At 41.5% G+C, this 21,870-nt stretch overlaps 1 protein-coding gene across 1 annotated transcript in view; it reads left to right on the forward strand.

Moving 5' to 3' along the window:
• Positions 1-5,011: 5,011 nt before the first annotated feature.
• The window catches only part of STARD9 (StAR related lipid transfer domain containing 9), a gene marked incomplete at its 5' end in the record, with an annotated part of 104,197 nt that continues 87,338 nt past the window's right edge, over positions 5,012-21,870 (forward strand). The window contains 3 exons of the mRNA XM_081326065.1: positions 5,012-5,058; positions 12,133-12,202; positions 16,301-16,417. Coding sequence (XP_081182191.1) covers positions 5,012-5,058; positions 12,133-12,202; positions 16,301-16,417 — 234 coding nt within the window. The remainder of the gene's footprint in view (positions 5,059-12,132; positions 12,203-16,300; positions 16,418-21,870) is intronic.

Consider the following 21,870-nt stretch of genomic DNA (forward strand, 5'->3'; position numbering starts at 1 on the left):
AAGTATATTAGTGATCATCAGGAAAAAAAATACTGTGTTGTGTTTCCTGAGCAAACCATAAATTAGATTGGCTGCACTCACAATAATAAAATACCACGAATGACAGGCTGCAAAAGCAATGTCAGAAATCCTTCCTTTTGGAATACTGATATTTGCCACTAGGGGGCACAATTTATATTAAAAAAGGTAAAGGTTCCCCCCCCCCCCCCGCACATGCGTGCTAGTCGTTTCCAACTCTAGGGGCCGGTGCTCATCTCCGTTTGAAAGCCGAAGAGCCAGCGCTTGTGATTCTTGGCTATCATATACTCTTAGGCAGTGTTTTTCAACCTTTTTTGGGCAAAGGCACACTTGTTTCATGAAAAAAATCACGAGGCACTCCACCATTAGAAAATGTTAAAAAATTTAACTCTGTGCCTATATTGACTATATATAAAGTAATTCTCTTGAATAGGAATCAAATAAACACAAAGAAAGTATTTTATAATTACTTTTCAATTTTTCCCACGGCACACCAGGCAACATCTCGCGGCACACTAGTGTGCCGCGGAACAGTGGTTGAAAAACACTGCTCTTAGGTAAAAGCAGGGCTTTTTTTCTCATAGAACGCTCAGAACGGAGTTCGGCACCTTTTTTGGATGGAACCTTGTAGGGTAGGCAAAGCGGGTTGTATGACATGTGCGAGTTCCGGCACCTTTTTCTTTTACAAAAAAAGCACTGGGTAAAAGTGTATTGTATTTTCGATTGTGTTTGTTGTTCTGTAACAGCCTGAATAGATTTTCAAAGAACTGTTTTTATTAAATAAAATTATTTTTAATATTAGTAATTAACTCTCAAAGCGGCTACCATGTGGAATGCTTACTTTGGATTTCTGCTGCTTTAATTTGAACTTCACGGACTACTTACTGAATAGTTTTAAATAAATCTGTGCAACTTGGTATTAACAGCAGATCGTAAAACAGAAATAATAGCAAATCAAACTGTCACAATCACCTTAAAAAGAACGATTATCTCCAGTTAAAGAAATTATCATAACTAATGGGAGTATCAAAATAATTTTATAGTGCAAAATGTACTTGGCATCTTCTAACAAATATAAGAAGGTGTGAAGTACTTAACCCAATGTCCCCTCCCTTATTTTTATTTTTTTTGAAGAGTTGGCTTCTGCTTTTGAGCTTCAAATCAATTAGAAACAGCGGATGGTCCTAATAGTTATATCCTGTCAATTAAATGAAATCCTCCTTCAGGGACCCTGAATGCTAACCTGACCAAGTCTGTTTATCTATCAAACTTGTATGCCACCCATCTCTCCTAAAGGCGACTCTAGGTGGCTTACACTCAATAAAGCCTCAGTATAAAATAGTAGTAACTTTAAATTTGATTTAAAAATTGACAAAGCTGGGGAGGGAGCAAGATGCATATGGGGAGGAGGTGGAGTCTTATCATAGTCCATTAACTATCTCCAAGATGCCACTCCCCCATTAGTGGCCAGGCTAGCTGGCAAAACCCAGGTCTTTGTGCCCTTTTGGAAAGCTGAAAGAGTTGCTGTATATCTCAACTTGGGGTGGGGGATGAGGTTTCAAAGGGTGAAAGTCCTAATAGAACACAGTCTTCTCTTGGGCCCTGCCAGCTGGAATTCCTTGACCAAGAGGGGTCTGTAGCATGCCTCTTCTACCAGCATGGGTGGGCTGGGCTAATCCCATCAGGGTGAGATGGCTCCTCACATAACCTGGACCTATGCTTTAAAGATTATTCAAGGAACAAACTCCTTGAATTGGACTTAGAAGGAAACCGATAACCAGTGTTCATGGAACAGCAGTGTTAACATGGACTACCCAGAATGCATGTCCGTGCAACTGCGTTTGTGCCAACTAATGCTTCCAAATACTCAAGGGTAGCCTCATGTAGAGCACATTGCTATAGTCCAAGCATGAGATGTCCTGGGCTTGAGTGACTGAGTGCAGGGACTCCCAATCCAAGAAAGGATACAACTGGTGCATTACACAACATTATGCAAAGTCTCTCCTAACCACAACTCTTTGAGCAGCAGGTGAAAGTCCAGGAGAACCTCTACCTGCCAATCTCCATTCCCCATCTCTAATTTTGACCACCTGCACTCTGCTGCCGCTGCCCTCCATATATGATCATCAACGATTTTTGCTGCAACCAGGCATAAACACCATTCATTCCACACCATCATTAACTTTGAACTGGCATTGAACAAATGATCCTTAATTTAGGACTATCTGTAGCAGTTTAAACAGATTGAGGAAAAGAGACAAGCCTTTTATAAGAAGAGTGGGAAAAATCCTATGCAATCCTCAGATATATTGTTTATTTGAAAGACAACAAAAATAGGTTTATTGAGCACCTTGGTGGATGTTCAAAAAAGACACCTATCCATTAATACTATAGATGCAATAAATTTGAAGGTGCGTTATCAGTTATTAATTTTAACCTAATTTTACAGAACTAAATGTTAATGGTTGAACTGTATTTATGAATGACATGTTCTATCACTCATTTACTATTACAAAATAATATTGTTATGTGTTCCTGGAAAGACTAATAAACCAAATATCACTCTAAAATTGGTTCTTTATTGACACAGTGGGAAAACTGAGCAATATCCTGATATGATCTTGATTTCTATCTTCTTGTTCTTCGTGTTATTCCTGTCATGTTGCAGGGTCTGCAGTAATGTCAATTTCTGAGCTGTAAAATACAACTGTTCGATAGTTTTTTAAATTTAAATTTAATTTGCATTTTTGCCTTCTACGTTTATATTTTCTTTTTGATTGTTTACAGGCTTTATTTCATTGAGTACTAAAAGCAGTACAATTAATTTAAGAATTAAAAACATGACAGCAAAAAATACAGACTTCTATAAATTTACTGCTATCTAGAAACTAAGCAAATTTTTGCTCCCTTAAGTTTAGGTCTAGTATTTAATTTGAACATCTTCTGATACAGGTTTGGAATAAATTGAATTAACTCATATTCTAAAATATTTTAATAGACAATACGTAATTATGTAAAGTTGATCTAAAGTAATCTAGGGGAAACATACTATCCATATGACAAACATGGATAAATGTTAGGCGCACCATTATAAAAGGCAAGCATTGTTTGATGGAATGCATGGCTAATAAAGCTATCTAGAATATAGCTTCAGAAATGAACAATGATATTTATTTAACATATTTATAGCCAAGAAATTAAAAGACGCTTGCTCCTCGGGAGGAAAGCCATGACAAATCTAGACAGCACACTAAAAAGCAGAGACATCACCCTGTCAACAAAAGTGTGTATAGTCAAGGCTATGGTCTTCCCAGTTGCAATGTATGGCTGTGAAAGTTGGACCATAAGAAAGGCTGAGCGCCAAAGAATTGAAGCCTTTGAACTATGGTGCTGGAGAAGACTGCTGCGAGTCCCTTGGACTGCAAGGCGATCAAACCAGTCAGTCCTAGAGGAGATCAACCCTGACTGCTCTTTAGAAGGCCAGATCCTGAAGCTAAAACTCAAATACTTTGGCCACCTAATGAGAAGGAAGGACTTACTGGACAAGAGCCTAATGCTGGGAAAGATTGAGTGCAATAGAAGAAGGGGACGACAGAGAATGAGGTGGCTGGATGGAGTCACTGAAGCAGTAGGCATGAGCTTAAATGAACTCCAGAAGATGGTAGAGGACAGGAAGGCCTGGAGGAACGTTGTCCATAGGGTCGCGATGGGTCGGACACGACTTCGCAGCTAACAACAAAATATGGCTGCCCAACTCACAGTGATTTCGGGTGTCATATTGACTCAGGCAGAGGATAAAAATTGGACATGGTCTACGGGACATCTTATAAATCACGGATTAGTTTTCTGACCACATTCATGAAATTAAGCCATTAATCACCATTCACATGGTTGCTCAGCCCTATACAGGGAGGATTTTCTCTGGAGTAGCAATTGAGCCAAATCCTAACTAGATTGGATTTAGCACCCCTTTCCAGGGCCCTGGGTCAGGGGCACAGTGGCTAACCCGAGTGGTGAAATTCCCTGGACAAGAGGGGCCTTAATCCACACGACATGCTTTGCCCAAACTAAGCAAACCCCCGTTATAACTTCGCGAGCTAAGCGAACACTGATGCTCGCTCGCATCCTTACAAGTCGTCTCCGGTACTCGATCTGATAGCGAGGCAAACTGTTTATGTTCACCGTCCTTTTAAGAGCCTTTGTAAAACGAACGCTTACAAAGCCAAGGGACATCCTACTTCGCTGTCCAAACGAGAGGTCAAACTGCTTGTCCGTCTCCTTTTCTTATTATATAGGTCAGGGGTCTTCAAACTTGGCCCTTTTGTGACTTGTGGACTTCAACTCCCAGAATTCCTCAGCCAGCATGGCTGGCTGAGGAATTCTGGGAGTTGAAGTCCACAAGTCACAAAAGGGCCAAGTTTGAAGACCCCTGATATAGGTCAACCGCTCGTCCTCTTCCCACCCCCACCCCCCATTATAAAACGACCACGTTGTAGCCGCAACGTGGTTCTGTCCTTCGAGCGAGCCCACGACAAACACGGCGGAATCAGGCTCCTCGCGTCGTTTTGTGCATTTTCCAGGGTGGGTCATGAGATCCAGCAGCCCGAAACTGTAAACATTCCGCTCCGGGTAAAACCCGCCCCAGCGTTTCTTCCTCGGCTTCAGAGCTAAGAAACGGGCCGCTTTGTCGCCCATCCGAAAATCGAAAGGCGCCGAAGCCGCGACGAGAGCCTGTGGCGCAAGCAGCCCAAGGCGCCCCTCCCCATTTCCTCTGCTCTTGCCAAGCGGGCAGGCCTCCCCCCCCCCCGCCCCAATCCAAAGAACGACCGGGCGGGGTCAGGCGGCGGCGGCGGCGCTGCTTCCTTCGCCGGGGGCTCTTCGGGGAGCGCTTGAGCAGCGGCTGAGGAGCAGCGGCTGAGGAGCAGCGGGGTGATGCGGAGCCGGGGTTCGGACGGCCAAAGCGGCGCCGTTTCTCCCCGGGGTCCGAGTGGTCATGGCGAACGTCAAAGTAGCTGTGCGAGTCCGGCCTCTCAGCAAAAGGTGAGGCGCCGGCTCTGGAGTGGAAAGAGGGAAGCCTCGAACGCGTGGACGTGCGTCCACACGTGCCTGCGCCAACTGATCTAAAGCTCGGCTTGGGTTGCTCCGCGCAGCTGCACCCTTTCTCCTCTGAGCTTTAGGGAGCGTAAGGTTTGCTAGGCTTGCCTGGGAGCCGCCGTTCACTTGTGCTCCTTCCAAGAGTGTGCTTGTGCTACTATGAAAGTGGGGCGCGTTTTGCTTCTCCACGCTTGGCAACGTGGGAAGTGAGGAGAGTCGCGCTGGACTGCGAGGAGGTCGGTTGATGTTGAAGGGAGATTGTCCCTAAAGCGTAGCGTGCAGAAAAGGGAATTACTCTACACAGCGTGACCAAACAAGGCGAAGCCTGCTTTTGGTTAAGAAAACGTGCAAAGGCTGTGACAGCTAAGCAGAATTTAATGTTCAACCCCGAGCTACAAATAAATATTCTCTTCTTTCGGTACTTTTAAGAAATGCATTTTCTGCATGTGCTTTCTAGTAATATTGAATACACCAAAACAATTTTTCCCCAAGATTTAATCTCTGTTTTGTTTATATGGAATACTTTTCAACTGTGTTTATAGTATCCTGAAACAAATGAGTGCTGTGTGTAAACTCAAACCGTGTGATTAGTGGTCAAATGGGTTATGTGAACCCAGAAAATTGGGTTGAGTACAGTAAACCATGACTGAAGTAACTATAAGTGTGTTATGTGAAGGCAATCTTATATCATCCCTGGGGATCTGTCATTGAAATCAGAATTATTAATTATCATGATTTAAGGCTAAATAACTAGATGTATTTCCAAGGAACATATGAAAAGTTTTCCACTTTATGACACAATACAGTAAATATCTTTGTTATTTGTGAAGATACAGATCCTTAAAGACTATTTCCATTTTCAAAAATGAGAAAATGTGATTCTTCCATCTATCTTCCTTTGCTTGAATGAATGTTTTCTGAAATATGTATCATGTCACAGTTTGAAACTGGGTGCTACTCATCAACTTCCCAATCATCTCTGCCCTGTTCTGTACATTTTTGTTGCTAATAATTTTATGTCACTGAGTACCATGCTTTTATAAGTACTGTCCTTATTTTTGAATACAGATAGCCCTTGACTTACAACAGTTATGTAGTGACTGTTCAAAGTTACAACGGCATTGAAAAAAGTGACTTATGACCATGTTTCACACTTACAACCATTGCAGCATCCCCATGGTCATGTGATCAAAATTCAGATGCTTGGCAAATGACTCATATTTATGACGGTTGCATGGTCCTGGGGTCATGTGATCACCTTTTTTCAACCTTTTGACACAAAGTCAGTGGAGCAACAAGGTTCACTAACAGTGTTACTAACTTAACAACTGCAGTGATTCACTTAACTGTGACAAGAAAAGTAAAATGGGCCAAAATTCACTTAATAACTGTCTTGCTGAGCAACATAAATGTTGGGTTCAATTATGGACATAGATCGAGGATTACCTATACCAGGGGTAGGCAACCTCGGCTCTTTTATGACTCATGGACTTCAACTCCCAGAATTCCTGAGCCAGCCAAGCTGGCTCAGGAATTCTGGGAGTTGAAGTCCATGAGTCATAAAAGAGCCGAGGTTGCCTACCCCTGACCTATACAGTACTTATCTAGGCTACCGTAGTTTGTTATTGTCAAAATATTCAGAGTACCTTTTTTCCCCCACAGACCGAACAATTTCAGAATTCTTTGTTCTAGCGCTCACTTCCTCTGGATAGATTCAGCACTAGACTGAATTATCCCATCTGTTTCTTTTATTTAATAATGAAAGACCTTGTTTTTCAATTTAAACTGTAGCTAATTTGAGGTTGACCTTACAATGATGAGTCATTTAACCCAGAGGTCCCCAACCTTTTTGGCACCAGGGACCAATTCCGTGGAGAAAGGTTTTTCCGTGGACCAGAGGGTGCATGGTTTTGTATGCTGCCTGCATCTCGCGGATGGGGCTTTGCTTGTTTGTGCAGCCCGGTTGCTAGCATGCCACAGCCCGATACTGGTCCACGGACCTGGGGTTGGGGACCCCTGATTTAACCCTCTATAATTTTCCTACCTGATTTTCTTTCCCTGCTTTGTGGCTTGAGCTTCACTATTGAGTAATTCCACATATCCTCAAACCTGATGCTTATCTATTACTGAACAATAATTTTGATTTACAAAATTATAGTACTGCAAATTCAGTTCACATAAACATTGGTGATGCCTGCTGTACAAACATGTGTGCATAATAAAATAATTAAGAGCATGTGTATTGTGGAGTTTGGGGGAGGATAGGAGAAAGAAAACTTTGGAGTTGTATAAAAATCTGTGTGACAAATAATGTAATCCCTTTTCTGGAGAAGAGAGGGAATAACAAAGTAAAACAGATGCAGTCTGTGTACTTTCAGGTCTTTGTTTTGGGTGCAGCTCAATGACTACATCATGTTTTCTGACACTTGGCCATTATAAATAATTTTTCACTGTTATCGGCAAGATACTTTCTCAGCCTTGCACTGTTATGTTGACATTATAAGGCAGTTAAGCTTTAATTGGCAGAAACAAAGAAACATCTTAAAATACTAATTTTTGTTCATTTTTATGTGCAGAACCTAAGCAGTGCAGCTTTCTAAGTACTATACTTTCACTTACTGCATGGACTGCCTTAAGCTTTCTTAAGGAGAATAAACAAATACAAATAAAGAAAAGGCCGGTGTGTGGTGTAGTTGGTTCACATAGTGTGGTGGGATGGAGGGTTTGTTGTCACTGTGTGTTGGGGGGAGAGAGCATGGGGGGGGAAGGCTCAGCTAATCTCAATGTACACATATTGTACTTTGACAATAAAGGATTATTATTATTATTATTATTATTATTATTATTATTATTATTATTATTATTATTATTATCTTGAAGCTTCTTTATAGAAAAAGTCCTAAATCTGCAGCTGTGCTCATGTAAGTGTTCACACCATTCTAGTTGGGGAATTCTGGGAGTTGAAGTCCACACATCTGACAGCTGCCAAGTTTGAAAAATTACAGTTGGCTGGGTCTCTACAGCACACTGAAATGGATTATATATCCATTATATATCCATAAGAGCCTTGGTGGAGCAGTGGGCTAATGCCTCCTTAAGTAACACCAGCTGCCTGCAATTATTGTAGGTTCGCATCCCACCAGGCTCAAGGTTGACTCAGCCTTCCATCCTTCCGAGGTAGGTAAAATGAGGACCCAGACTGTTGGGGGCAATTAAGCTGACTTTGTAATAATGCCGCTTGGGGTGTGTGTGAAAGCCCTAATAAGCAGGCATATACATAGAATGAAGCTTGTAAGCCGCCCTGAGTCTTCGGAGAAGGGCGGGATATAAAATGGAATTAAATAAATAAATATATTTTATAAATCTTGATGGGAAGATTCACAGAAGGCCACATAAAACAAGCCACATTACAACTTAGCTAGTTATGAGAACCCAGCCATAATTTCTGCCTGGGCAGGCTAAGTGAAACATCTGGGATTGATCTGTAAACTATGGTTTATGTTTGCAACAGTGGCGAACATAATACATATGGTTTATGTATTAGCTTGTGTGAACGCATAAAGACTGAAGCTGGTAAAGAGGGAAGCAACAATTTCCAGACTACGTGAAACTTATGGAAAACATTATGAAAACATTAAAGAGATATTTCTAACTCTCGGGGTTGGGAAAAGAACAGCAAAAAGTCTCTTGACATGAAAGGGTGGGAGGAAGTAGCTTAGAATTTAAGGGTTTGATTCTTGTGCTTTGCACTACCCCGGCGAGAGACAGACAGACAGACATGTCTTTTTTGTTGCCTGCAATAAAGCAGCTTGGATCTTTATGCCAAATCTCTGAAGTTTCAACTATTCTTACTGAATGTGGGGTAGACTTTGTGAAGAATTGGCATTGCCATGTCTAGTGAAGTCTGACAGAATGATAATAGGATGTATTAGTAAGAAAGGTGGAAAGATTTTGCTGTGCACAATATACACAGAACATTGGGTGACAGAAAAAAATGTACTGTTACTCTTTGACTTACAATAGTTCATATAGTGACTGTTCAAAGTTACAACGGTGCTGAAAAAAGTGACCTATGACTATGTTTCACACTTACGAGCTTTGCAGCAGCAGCAGCAGCAGCATGATCTAAATTTTCACTCCTGATCAACACCAACTGGAATTGGCACCAGAGGAAGGAGGAGAACGATACATTGCTGCCCACCCACAATCCCTATAGTTGGTGCTGGAGGTTACAGTTAGAACAATTAACCAGTGGAACAACCTGCCTCCAGAGGTGGTGAATGCTCCAGCACTGGAGGTTTTTAAGAAGAGACTGGACAGCCATTTGCCTGAAATGGTATAGGGTTTCCTGCCTCAGGGGGTTGGACTAGATGACCTCCAAGGTCCCTTCCAACTTTATATTATTATTATTATTATTATTATTATTATTATTATTATTATTATTATTATTATTATTATGGTTGATTATACTGAAAGCCATCAAGAAGAGCAAGAATTTATGTACCACCCCTTCCTCCCCCCCCCCCCGTTCACATCAGAGGTCATCCAAAGCACGACCAGTGCTGGTTCAGTACCATGCCCAGGTCTGAAAACTAAACTGAACATGGTCCAGATAATCTGCTTTCTCCAGGATTCTCTGAGGCTCTTGGTGGCCACCTTCTCAACAACCTTTCCCAAAAAGGAAAAGTTGAATATTGAATGAATTGCCTAGTAGGGCTGGTCTAGTGATGGTTTTTTCGGAGAGTTGCTAACTAACTCCTCCTTAAGATATGGAGGGATAACCTTCTCTCTCAAGGGAAGAGTTCATCGTTGGCAAAACCCAACCACTTGTTGTCTCCTGGCAGGATGTGGATCTAACAAACAAGTGGCCAAGCTCATAGTCATGAAGAACCTGACACTTCATCAGGACTAAAAGGATTTTAAGAAACTTGAAATAATGTAAATTAATGAATATAAGTGAAGGATTGAGTCTTAGAGTTCATTTAGAGCAGGGCTTTTCAACCTTTTCACCCATTGTACCACTTTTAGGATATGGCAACATCCGAGTACCACCAGTCAACCTAACAAGGTGTCAAAAACTTGATGACCAAAAAAAAGAAAAGAAAAAAGTGATGAAGTACAGGTAGTCCTCGACTTACAACAGTTTGCTTAATGACTGTTCGAAGTTACAATAGCACTGGAAAAATGTGCCCTCCCTGCCTGCTCGCCTGGCGGTGCTCTTCCTCCTGTCCGAGGTTTTCATTGTTGTGAGCATTTCTGTTGAGGATTGGCAGTGGGGGTCGGGGGGGTGTTGGTCTTTATCCCCCCCACCATCTGCTGGGTGGTTGCAGCAGGTTTTGGTCACTTCACATGACCCTGGGACACTGTGACCGTCATAAATATGAATCAGTTGCCAAGCATCTGAATGTAAATCACAAGACCCTGGAGATGCTGCAACATTCCAACTGATCGGTGCTTCTTCTGAGCTCAGCAGAAGCGCTGGGATCAGCGCTGAGCCCTCACAGCCCTGCAGCTCCAGCCGTCTCTCACTCAGACATGTGTGGTGCTGCCACAGGTTCAGCTCATTCTCCTCCCCCGCTACCACTTTTCTAGGATGGTTGCGTACCACATGCCAGGTGCCAATGTACCGCAGGTGGTACCCGTACCACTGGTTGAAAAGCCCTGATTTAGAGTAAGCCCTGATTTAGAGTAAGTCCTTCTGCTAGCATAAAATTTGCTTTCTCATTACTGGGCATATAAAGCGCATATTGCACCCACCAGCAATTCTACTTAATAAGGGTTGAGAAAGAGCAAGGATTTGACAGGCACAGTGTCAAAGCGATGTGTCAAAACCTGCTCCTGGATTTATGTTAGCATTTTGTGTGGAAGAGAAACTGATGAAGGGCAGCAGAGAAGAACATATCCTTTACTTGTCTTCTCTTCAGCTTTGTCTCAGCTGCTGCTGACTAGAGATATGACAGCACTCACTTGCCATGTCTCTTGGAAGTGATTTCTTGTTGTTCTTTGGTATTTCTTCAGGGTCTTTCCCATCTCTGAAGGACTCAAAATGGGTTAATGAGGATATATGTTTTTGTGTCTTCCAGTCAGTCTTGACTCCTAGGAATTGCTTGGTTAAGTCCTTGCAGTTTTCCTGGCAGCATTTTTGGAAGTAGCTTGCCATGTCTTCCTCCTAGAATTGAGAGAGTGTGTGACTGGCCCCAAATCACCCATCTGGCTTTGTAGCAAAGATAGGACTAGAGCCCCCAATCTCTCTAGTTTTAACCTTTCATGCCTATACCAAACTGGCTGTCAGAATGAGAAGTATAAGCTAGAGGTCCCCAACTTTTTGGGCACCAGGGACCGGTTCCATGGAGAGAGGTTTTTCCACGGACCAGAGGGTTGTGGTTTTGTATACTGTCAGCATTCCACGGATGGGACTTCGCTTCTTTGTGTGGACCGGTTGCTGGCATGCTGCAGCCCGGTATTGGTCCATGGACCAGGGGTTGGGGACCCCTGGTATAAGCCACAGTTTCTCTTTGCAAAATGCCCTGCTTTAAAATGACTGCAAATACATGTCCTGTGTATCTTTTACTGCCACCAGGGTAATCTACCCAGATGCTAAGCACTGCCGAGCAGTGAGCTCTTTCTGCTGGAAGGAAACAAATAAGAATAGTGGCAAAGGAAAATGCTTGGCATCCCAAGGGAAGGGGTGTGCCTCTACCAGCCTGAAGTGGTTCATAGATGACCTACAACATACAGCCACCTGTTATGATTGTTTAAGTGTTTTTCCTGCGCTTAGAATGTGGATTGGTCCAACTGAACTAACAAGCAGGCTGAGTCAGTTTGATGACTGTCTTTTTTTAACTAGCTACTTTTGATCTTTACATATATGCATATATGTAACATGCAGAGATGTGTGGAAAGAACCCACAAGTACTTTCAAGTGCTGTTCCTCTAAATGAGATTTTAAAGATGCCATATTTGGGTTTTAATTTTAAAAAAATCTTACGCCTTAATTGTTGTTCGTTCTCATATTTCCAGAGAGCATGCAGAGGGAGGAGCAATAATTGTAGAAACTGAAGACAGAGTGGCAAAAGTAAAAAAAGTAAAGGTATGTTCTTTGTTAATTCACTATCCGAAAGTTTGCTACAGCTGACAAAATATAATAGCCATATGATGACTGATCAAATACAATCAATGTGTTGTAGAGATGAAAGAATATTGTTCGGTATAGAGGTAGACTTTATACAGTGGTACTTCTTTTGCTTTCTATCACTTTGAATCTCTAAATATTTCCTAAGCCTCCAAAGCAAGCTTCTGTATCTTAAGCCTATCTTCTGGAGTATTGGCTATTCCTGCCAGCTTGGTGTTGTCTGCAAATTTGATGGGTGAGATATATTATGGGTGAGAAAATAATATATCTCACATATCATTTAACAATTCTGGAAGGAAAGGAAAAAAATATGAATATAACATATAAACTACTTGGAAAAGAAGTACGCGAGTTTCATTTTCTCCCACACTTGTCCACAAAATTCAGAGTCTGTTCGTTTAACACCCTTAAATGTCATTTACAGGCAGTGCAACTCAAAACAAATTCCTATATTTTTTTCCCCTTTATTATTTATTCTTGATATTCTGTGACTATTTCTTAAACTGATATTCCTTGGGAGAATTCATATAAAAACACTAGCTGCGTTTTCCACAAAACCTTAAAATCCAAAGGCTAATTCTGAATGTAGTAAATATTTTGTAGTATTTTGTTTAGAAAGTGTGTAGATTCAAATGCTGAATTTGGGCACTGAGTAGAATCTGAAAAGAAACTAGTGCCAAGGAAAAACTAAAGACGATTCAGTACAAAACACTAAAACAGTTTTAATTGTCCGTCTGGAACTCAGACATAACAATGAGGGGGAAGAGAGGTAATAGAGTCACTTCATTTTTAAAAAAAAAATTGCAGTTGTGTATTGTATGGAAAATCTGTAAGTCAAAAATAAAATAGGAAGGAAATGCAAAAGGTGGAGAGAAGCTTAACTTGGCAGACCTTCTGTGCTCCATATAGAAAAGAGTAAACATGTTTGGAACCTTAAAATAAATATTAAATTGACCTCCTTTTAGACCCAAAATTACAGCTATGCTGTAATCTTTTATTCTTTCAGGACAGTAACATAAGCACACAAGCAAATTACAAAATTGTTTTTTTTTACTCTTCTCCCCTCTCCCCCCCCCACTTTTGCTGTTCATAGTAGTCTAATATGATAGAAGCTATTTTCTGGGAAACTTAACAAAAATGTGTATTGAATTGCAGCTAACATCCTTGTGGACTGACTAGCTATAAGAGGCTGCATCCTTTCCTTTTTGGAGATTCTTGAAGGCTTCCTTTATAGGCATGGGAAACGGAGCTGGTTTTTTTCCAGACATTGGGACTCCTGAATGCTACTGTACTCTCTTAGTCAAAAAGTAAAATGGGCCAAAATCAGTTTCTGTTGGCAATATATCTTCCAACTCCGAAGACACATAAGTGAATTATAGGGTTACCATGATTACTGTGGGAATTTTACAGGACAGATGCTTCCTATTTCTTGCTCAGTCTTTGTATCTGCTTGCCTGCCTGATTATTTTAGGCAATTTGCTTAAGATAATTAGTGTTTAAAACATCTTAGGAAGCAGTTTGGCAGAGATCAAAGAACTAGATAAGTAATTTACTTGTTTTAAATTCTTTCCGGAGTTGGGCTAGTTCACCCATTCTAGGAGGAGGACAGTAGGTAGTGTTCCATGTCTTTTTAGGAAGTTCAGAAGATCAACTGCCTGTTTCTTACAATGGGTTGTGATGTGGATGGCGTATTGCTTAGAAATGTTAATTTTTGCCAATGAAGCTGATGTTATACATATTCTTCTGATAGCAACCATGTAAACCTGAAACAATCTTTAGACTATTAACCCAAAATAGATTAGCTGTACCTAATAGAACAAAGGCTTGATGAACATAATTATATAGTTTTAATCTTGAAATAACTCTTTTCCCTACTCTCTTTTTCCCCCCTCAGCAAGCTTAAGGTGATAGTGCCAAGAATGTTATATCGGCCTCCATGCAGGTGTGCAGGTGTGTGTGTGTGTGCCTTTGAGTCAACGCTGACTCCTGGCAACTGCCTGAATAAGTCTTTGCAGTTTTCTTGGCAGGTTTTTTTTTGGAAATGGTTTGCCATTTTATCCTTCCTGGGATTGAGAGAGAATGAGTGGCCCAGGATCACCCAGCTAGCTTTCTGAGTAGAACTCGGGGATCCCCTGGTTTCTGTCCCAGTTCTCATAGCTCTCTGTATCAGTCTGCATTGTGGCTGTTTATATCTCTTAAAAATAATAATATCTTTATGTTTCTTATGACTGTTAGAAGCTTTCCCTGCACAGCATTCTGTTGTGGAATTTAGCGATAGGCAGCTATTAAAATGCAGGTATTCATAAATAATCCTTGATATTATAATTGGCTTCTTTGACTACGAGAATCTAGCCTCATAATACTCACATTCTAGTAAAAGAATTGCCCCATGCCAACAATGTCAGAAAACAGTTTCAGCTCTACAATATTTCTAGGAGCCTAGCATATACATGGAGTGCTCAAAGTTTTCTTGTCCGAGATCCAAACTCAGCTGCTCTTTGGCATCCTTTTGCGCCCTTGTAGCTCAGTTTTTTTCCCTTGAAAGAGTTCAGTCTAAGTTCTTGAGGTTTATCTTCCAAGTATGCTGCTGCGTTCCAAACGTGATGTTTTGCCATGAATCCAGCCTATTCAAAATAGAAACTTCCTCCTGTATTCATATCCTCTCATACTGGTGTAAGCTTTTTTTCAAACTAGCTTGGTCCTTTTAATTATGGCTAACGACTTCCAGTGTTAGGCAATACATAAAAAAAATAAAATCCTACTGCTTCTCATAGGCAGCTTTCACACTGATGGGCTACATACATACACTAGCTGATCTTAAGCAATGTGGCATCACCTTAGAGTTATAATCAGATTTGTCACTCCTGCGCAGAAACAACCTTATGAGCCATTCTGTACATTTACTTCTCTCATCCAGATATCTCAGTAGCAAACAACCTCTAAATTTAGGAAGACTTTGTCTTTGGCCAGATTCAGTGCTCTTCCAACAGCAGTCACAGAAGTGTGCGTCAGATACCAGAACATGGAGGTGCATCTGAAACACTGGATTGTGTTATATTGTACTGCTCCTTTTATGCTGGTGCTTTCTAGGAAATAATGTTTCCACTCATCACCTGCTCACTAAATCCTTCTACCTCAATTTTTTACTATCAACTCAATCTGGTTCTACTTTGATGGTTGCAGCCAAATATATTTCATAGTTTGTTGTACAAATTGTATGTCTTATTTTTTTGTAAACAACTCCTAGGTATTTTCTGTTTGGAAACTTTTCAAGTGCAGCTGTTCATTTAATCACTACTTTATAATAGTGTGTTTTGTCCATACCATCACTTGAGTGTTATTTCTGTCTTATTTTCATTATTAGCTGCCAGAGACATTTTAACAATATAGATAGTCATTATAATTGGACCGTAGTTTGGTTTAATATTCTTTTAGTTCTTTTAGTTTTGAAACCATAATAATTTATGTATTATTCTTTCCTATACATTCCATCATTACATTTTCTCTAGATACAATTCACATGGATAATTTTACTATTCTGTTATTTTAAGCCATCATTTAGTTGCCTTATATAAATTGTATTATACTTTATTATATATTATTCTATTATATATTATATATATAATACATTATTATATATAATATGTACGTATTATACTATATTATAATTTCTATGCCCCAAACTCTTAGGTTTTAAATTACAATGTTACTTGTATTAATATGGTTTTATAGCTTGTTTTACTCTAATCAATTGTGACAGTCTTGTTTTGATGGTCAGTCACTGAAATGACTGTTTTTTTCTTCTTCCAACAAATACAGTAAAAGTGATCACAGTTATCACCCTATTAGATCAGGGCAGGTCAGTTTTCCTTCCATAAAGGAAGGCTGAAAATAGAAATTAGACATCACGGCCAACTCCTGCTTGTAGTCAGTTACAGGCTGCCATTGGTAGGCCTAACAACTATAAATTTTATTACCCAGGCCAGTTTATAAGAAATCTTGAAGATACAGATTTATGAACGTGGCACCATCTTTTGTTTCTTGTTTTAAATTCAGGTAGACAGCAGGTTCGAAAGTGTTTGGGGCACGAGGGAAAAAGTTGTGTCATTTGGTTTTGATTACTGCTATTGGTCAGTTGATCCAGAGGATCCGAGATATGCATCTCAGGAAATGGTAAGTGTCAATACTTTCAGTCCCTTTTTCTGTTTTGTGTTTTTGTTCTTGGAAATCAACAACAAATTTTTTTTTTTGAAATTGAAATAAGCAATTGGTCTCTCCCCCCCCCATTGTCATTTTTAATACTCAGAGATGTGCAGTCCATTACCACTTGCTTTGCTGACCATAATTAATAATAAAGACAATAAAGGTACAGATTCCTCAAGTGGGCCCAATAATAAGGTGTCTTGTCTGTTTTCTATGTCATGCTAAATTTGTTGACCCAATAGTTTTATCATACTCAGTTCTTCACTATTTCAAGATGCCAAGCCTGCTCCAAGATTTGGTTAAAAGCATTTCCAAGGATTTCTGAGGTACAATAGCTTCCTTTCTTCATTCTGATGTCACGTTTCCACTATAAATGGCAAAGTCATGTGAGTCACTCAATATATGATGGAGGGATGCAGGAAAAAGAGAAAACCAACGGACCAGTTCAACCAGAGGGACTCAGCTGCTTCCTTCACCATTCTGTTTGTATTTCCCATTTTGATCCAAAAGGAAAACCATGATTCAAACTCTTCCCTCTCATTGGTTTGCTGGGCTATTTCTTTCCATATGAAGTAACCTTTTTCTTCTTCCAGAACTCCATCTCTGTCCTGTGCAAGCATATATCTGCTTCTGGTTTTCTATTAATTTCCTGCTTTAGGTTGTTGTGGTTAGCTAGTAAACTGTCTTTGCAGTTAAAGGAGGCACAAGGGAGACAAGACAAGACAGGGTCCTATGTTGTTGTTAGTTGCAAAGTCGTGTCCGACCCATCGCGACCCTATGGACAATGTTCCTCCAGGCCTTCCTGTCCTCTACCATCTTCTGGAGTCCATCTAGGCTCACGCCTACTGCTTCAGTGACTCCATCCAGCCACCTCAGCCTTTGAACTATGGTGCTGGAGAAGACTCCTGCGAGTTCCTTGGACTGCAAGGCGATCAAACCGGTCAGTCCTAGAGGAGATCAACCCTGACTGCTCTTTAGAAGGCCAGATCCTGAAGCTAAAACTCAAATACTTTGGCCACCTAATGATAAGGAAGGACTCACTGGAGAAGAGCCTAATGCTGGGAAAGATTGAGGGCAATAAAAGAAGGGGACGACAGAGAATGAGGGTCCTATGTACTCCTGCAGAATTATGTCAAAGTAAAGCAAGAATCAATGCCTCTGGTATGGCTTCTTTCAATGTATAAATCATTACTACATGAGGCTGTGGCATTTGAGTTGTGTCAGCTACAAATATTGCCTTTCTTCAAATAGCAAATGTATACTGGATAATTTTCAGCATATTTTCCCTTCTCCATTTTTTCAGGTGGAACACCCATTGCATGTCTGTCTGTCTGTCTGTCTGTCTGTCTCTGTCTGTCTGTCTGTCTGTCTGTCTGTCTGCCTATCTATCTATCTATCTATCTATCTATCTATCTATCTATCTATCTATCTATCTATCTAATTTATTGGCCACACATCTTACCATAGGGTAATTCTGGGTGGCTTACAATTACATATGAGCTAAAACATAAAAAGCTAAAACTTAAAACCAAGGACACAGAGAGAGGGTGGGGGTGGAGTGGGGGGGAGGTGGGATCTGTTAATAATCAACCACCTCCATTGTGCTTTTCTCCCTCTGACCCCAAGTGTGTTTAGGCCCTTATGAAAAGTTAGGAGGTTTGGGGCCAACCTCACATCTGGGGCAAGATGTTCCAGAGGGCAAGAGCAACAGCAGAGAAGGCCCCTTTCCTGTCCCCCGCCAGCCGGAATATTCAGCTGATGGGACCTGCAGCATGCCTTCTTTGCCAGCATAAGTGGTATGGGCCAATCCCAGTAACCTGGATCCATGCAATGAAGAGCTTTAATCACTAACACTTTGAATTGCACCCAGAAGCAGACTGGTAACCAATGAGGCTCGTAGAGCAATGGTGTTACAGAGGCCATTCTTGGGGCCCCCACACTACCCATGCTGCTGCACTCTGTCCCAGGCGTAGCTGTAGTTTTTACTGGAGATGGTGATTTCCCATCGTTCTTACCTCTTAGCTCACATTTCACTTTCAGTTGCCACTGCTGTGGAATGAAACATGATACTTTGCCAAAATTAAACATTGTTGGAAAATTATATTAAGTGGAAAATTATAACATAAAATCACAGTTTTTCAAAAGCCATCCACTCACATCAGTTCCTGTAATAACAGCCTGGCTCACCTTCAATAACTATTATTTGCTATTTATTTATATGTGTTATGCTAGGAAACATGAAAGAGAAACACAAGTTGCTTACCTGAAACTGGTTCTTTGAGCTGCCATAATTCAGATAACTCACCTCGGTCTCAGTGTGGCCTACAGACTTTATATCAATATTAGTTCAAAGGTGAAGCTTACTTGTTTTTGACCATGTTTGGTGAAGAACAACTGTGGAATCTGTCAATAAACTCCACATTAGAACATTCCCAGAGTGGTCTGTGTAAGTGCAAAAAAAATCTATGAGCACTGAGTGCACGGGTGTCTGCTTGAAGAACCACAGCTAGAAATAAACAGTCTGCCCCTTTTTTTAAAAAAAGCAGGAAAATATGTTCCATTCTTGCAAGCCATTAACAATAAATTACTTTTCCATATGGTCGGTTCTGTTAGGCTAACTCAGTGCGAAACTATGAAGAAGTTATCAGGTGGTATATTTGATCAGTATAATACTGTATAAGTTATTTACTATAACAGAAAAAGAGAAAAGGCATATTATGAACTGTTCTCACTATTATATTTGTATTTCATACTAAGAAAACTAGAATCAAAAGTCTTTTTAACATAATGTGAGTCCACAACTACTGCTTAATGTTTACCATTGTCATTAAATTAGCTGAAAATTTTCTAGTCAATATGATACAAGAGTAATTTTTTGTGGAAGCTCAAATCATAACTGATAAAGACATTTCCAAATAAAGTATTTCTGTAATGACAAGAATTTGAAACTCAACATTAAGAAAACCAACATTAAAAAAACCAGTTTCTGACAAATAGATGGGGAAGAAATGGAGGTAGTGACAGATTTTATTTTTCTGGGCTCCAAGATCACCACAGATGGGGACTGCAGCCAAGAAATTAAAAGATGCTTGCTCCTGGGAAGGAAAGCTATGGCAAAACTACAGAGCACACTAAAAAGCAGAGACATCACTCTGCCAACAAAAGTGCATATAGTCAAGGCTATAGTCTTCCCAGTTGCAATGTATGGCTGTGAAAGTTGGACCATAAGAAAGGCTGAGCGCCAAAGAATTGAGGCCTCTGAACTACAGTATGTTGCTGGAGAAGACTCCTGCGAGTCCCTTGGACTGCAAGGCAATCAAACCAGTCAGTCCTAGAGGAGATCAACCCTGACTGCTCTTTAGAAGACCAGATCCTGAAGCTGAAACTCAAATACTTTGGCCACCTAATGAGAAGAAAGGACTCACTGGAGAAGAGCCTAATGTTGGGAAAGATTGAAGGCAATAGAAGAAGGGGATGACAGAGAATGAGGCTGAATGGAGTCACTGAAGCAGTAGGCGTGAGCTTAAATGGACTCCAGAAGATGGTAGAGGACAGGAAAGCCTGGAGGAATGTTGTCCATGGGGTTGCGATGGGTCGGACACGACTTCGCAACTAACAACAAAAAAATTGACAAGAACATTCATAAAATATTGTATGTAAATGTATTACTTTAAAAAGCTTCAGTTGACACCCGAGAAATAAACAAAAATCTATTTCTGGAGTAATCCGAATACCAGCAGTCACCAGGATCAAGCTCACTCAAGGGAATTGATTTAGTATTCTGTGTAAAATACTTCTTTGGAATTTTAATGCTGTTACTGTCAGTATATACCAACATTTTATGTTGGTAAGTGAGACATTTGTTACCGGTATGTAAGTTTTGCCCCATTATACAACTTTTCTTACACAGTTGTTAAATGAATCACTGCAGGTATTAAGTTAGTAACATAGTTGTTAGTGAATCTGGCTTCCCCATAGACTTTGCTTGTCAGAAGATCACCAAGGTGATCACATTTATTTATTTATTTATTTATTAGTTTTTATAAACCGCCCTTCTCCCGAGGGACTCGGGGCGGTGTACAGAGGAAGGAAGGTATACAGACCGAACAATAAAATAATAAGAAACACTAATAACACAAACTGGAACCCCAATTAACGTTATCATGCCAGGCCAGCCTGCTGGAATAGGAAAGTTTTTAAGTCGCGACGGAAGGTACGGAGGTCAGGGGCCATCCGGATTTCGGTTGGTAAGGTGTTCCAGAGGGCTGGCGCACCCACTGAGAATGCTCTCCCCCTGGGGGCCATTAGCCGACATTCCTTGAGCGGTGGCACCCTGAGGAGGCCCTCTCTGTGGGAGCGCACAGGACGGTGGGGTGCTGACATCGGCAGAAGGTGCTCCCGTAGGTAGTCCGGACCCATGCCATGTAGGGCTTTGAATGTCATTGTTAGCACCTTGAACTTCACACGGAAGGCAACCGGAAGCCAGTGCAGCGCACGGAGGAGAGGTGTGATATGGGAGTATCGGGAGGCTCCCAAGAGTGTCCGTGCCGCCGCACTTTGCACCAGTTGAAGCTTCCGAGTGGATCTCAAGGGCAGCCCCATGTAGAGAGCGTTACAATAGTCTAGGCGAGATGTCACAAGGGCATGGGTGACTGTACGTAAGGAATCCAGGTCCAGATAAGGCCGTAGTTGGCGAACTAGCCGAACCCGGGAGAAGGCCCCCTTGGTCACAGCTCCAATGTGGTCTTCCAGGGAGAGCTGGGAGTCTAGGAGGACACCCAGGTTGCGGGCCCTATCAACAGGGGGAAGTAACTTGTCCCCAATGTTAAGCAGTGGGACGTTCTGAATCTCCTGGCTTGCCGGTACGTACAGCCATTCAGTCTTGTCCGGGTTCAGTTGAAGCCTGTTTCTCCCCATCCATTCCCGGACCGCTTTCAGGCAGCGGGACATCACGTCTAGGGCATCACTGATATTGTTAGGAGTTGAGATAAAAAGCTGGGTGTCATCAGCATACTGATGGTACCCTACTCCAAAACTGCGAATGATCTCACCCAGCGGTTTCATGTAGATGTTGAACAGGAGAGGCGAGAGGACCGACCCCTGAGGGACTCCGCAAGCGAGAGGCCTCGGGGTCGACCTCTGTCCCCCTGTCAGCACCGACTGCGAGCGACCCTGGAGAAAGGAGGAGAACCAACGCAGAACCGTGCCTCCCACTCCCAGTCCCCTGAGGCGTCGCAGCAAGATACCATGGTCGATGGTATCGAAAGCCGCTGAGAGGTCTAATAAGACTAGGACAGAGGAATGGCCCCTGTCCCGGGCTCTCCAGAGATCATTCATCAGAGCGACTAATGCCGTCTCCGTGCTGTAGCCCGGCCTGAAACCCGATTGGTACGGGTCTAGATAAACCGCTTCATCCAGGATCT

This window comes from Vipera berus (assembly GCF_964194415.1).
Source record: "Vipera berus genome assembly, chromosome: 1".
NCBI classification, from domain to species: Eukaryota; Metazoa; Chordata; class Lepidosauria; order Squamata; family Viperidae; genus Vipera; species Vipera berus.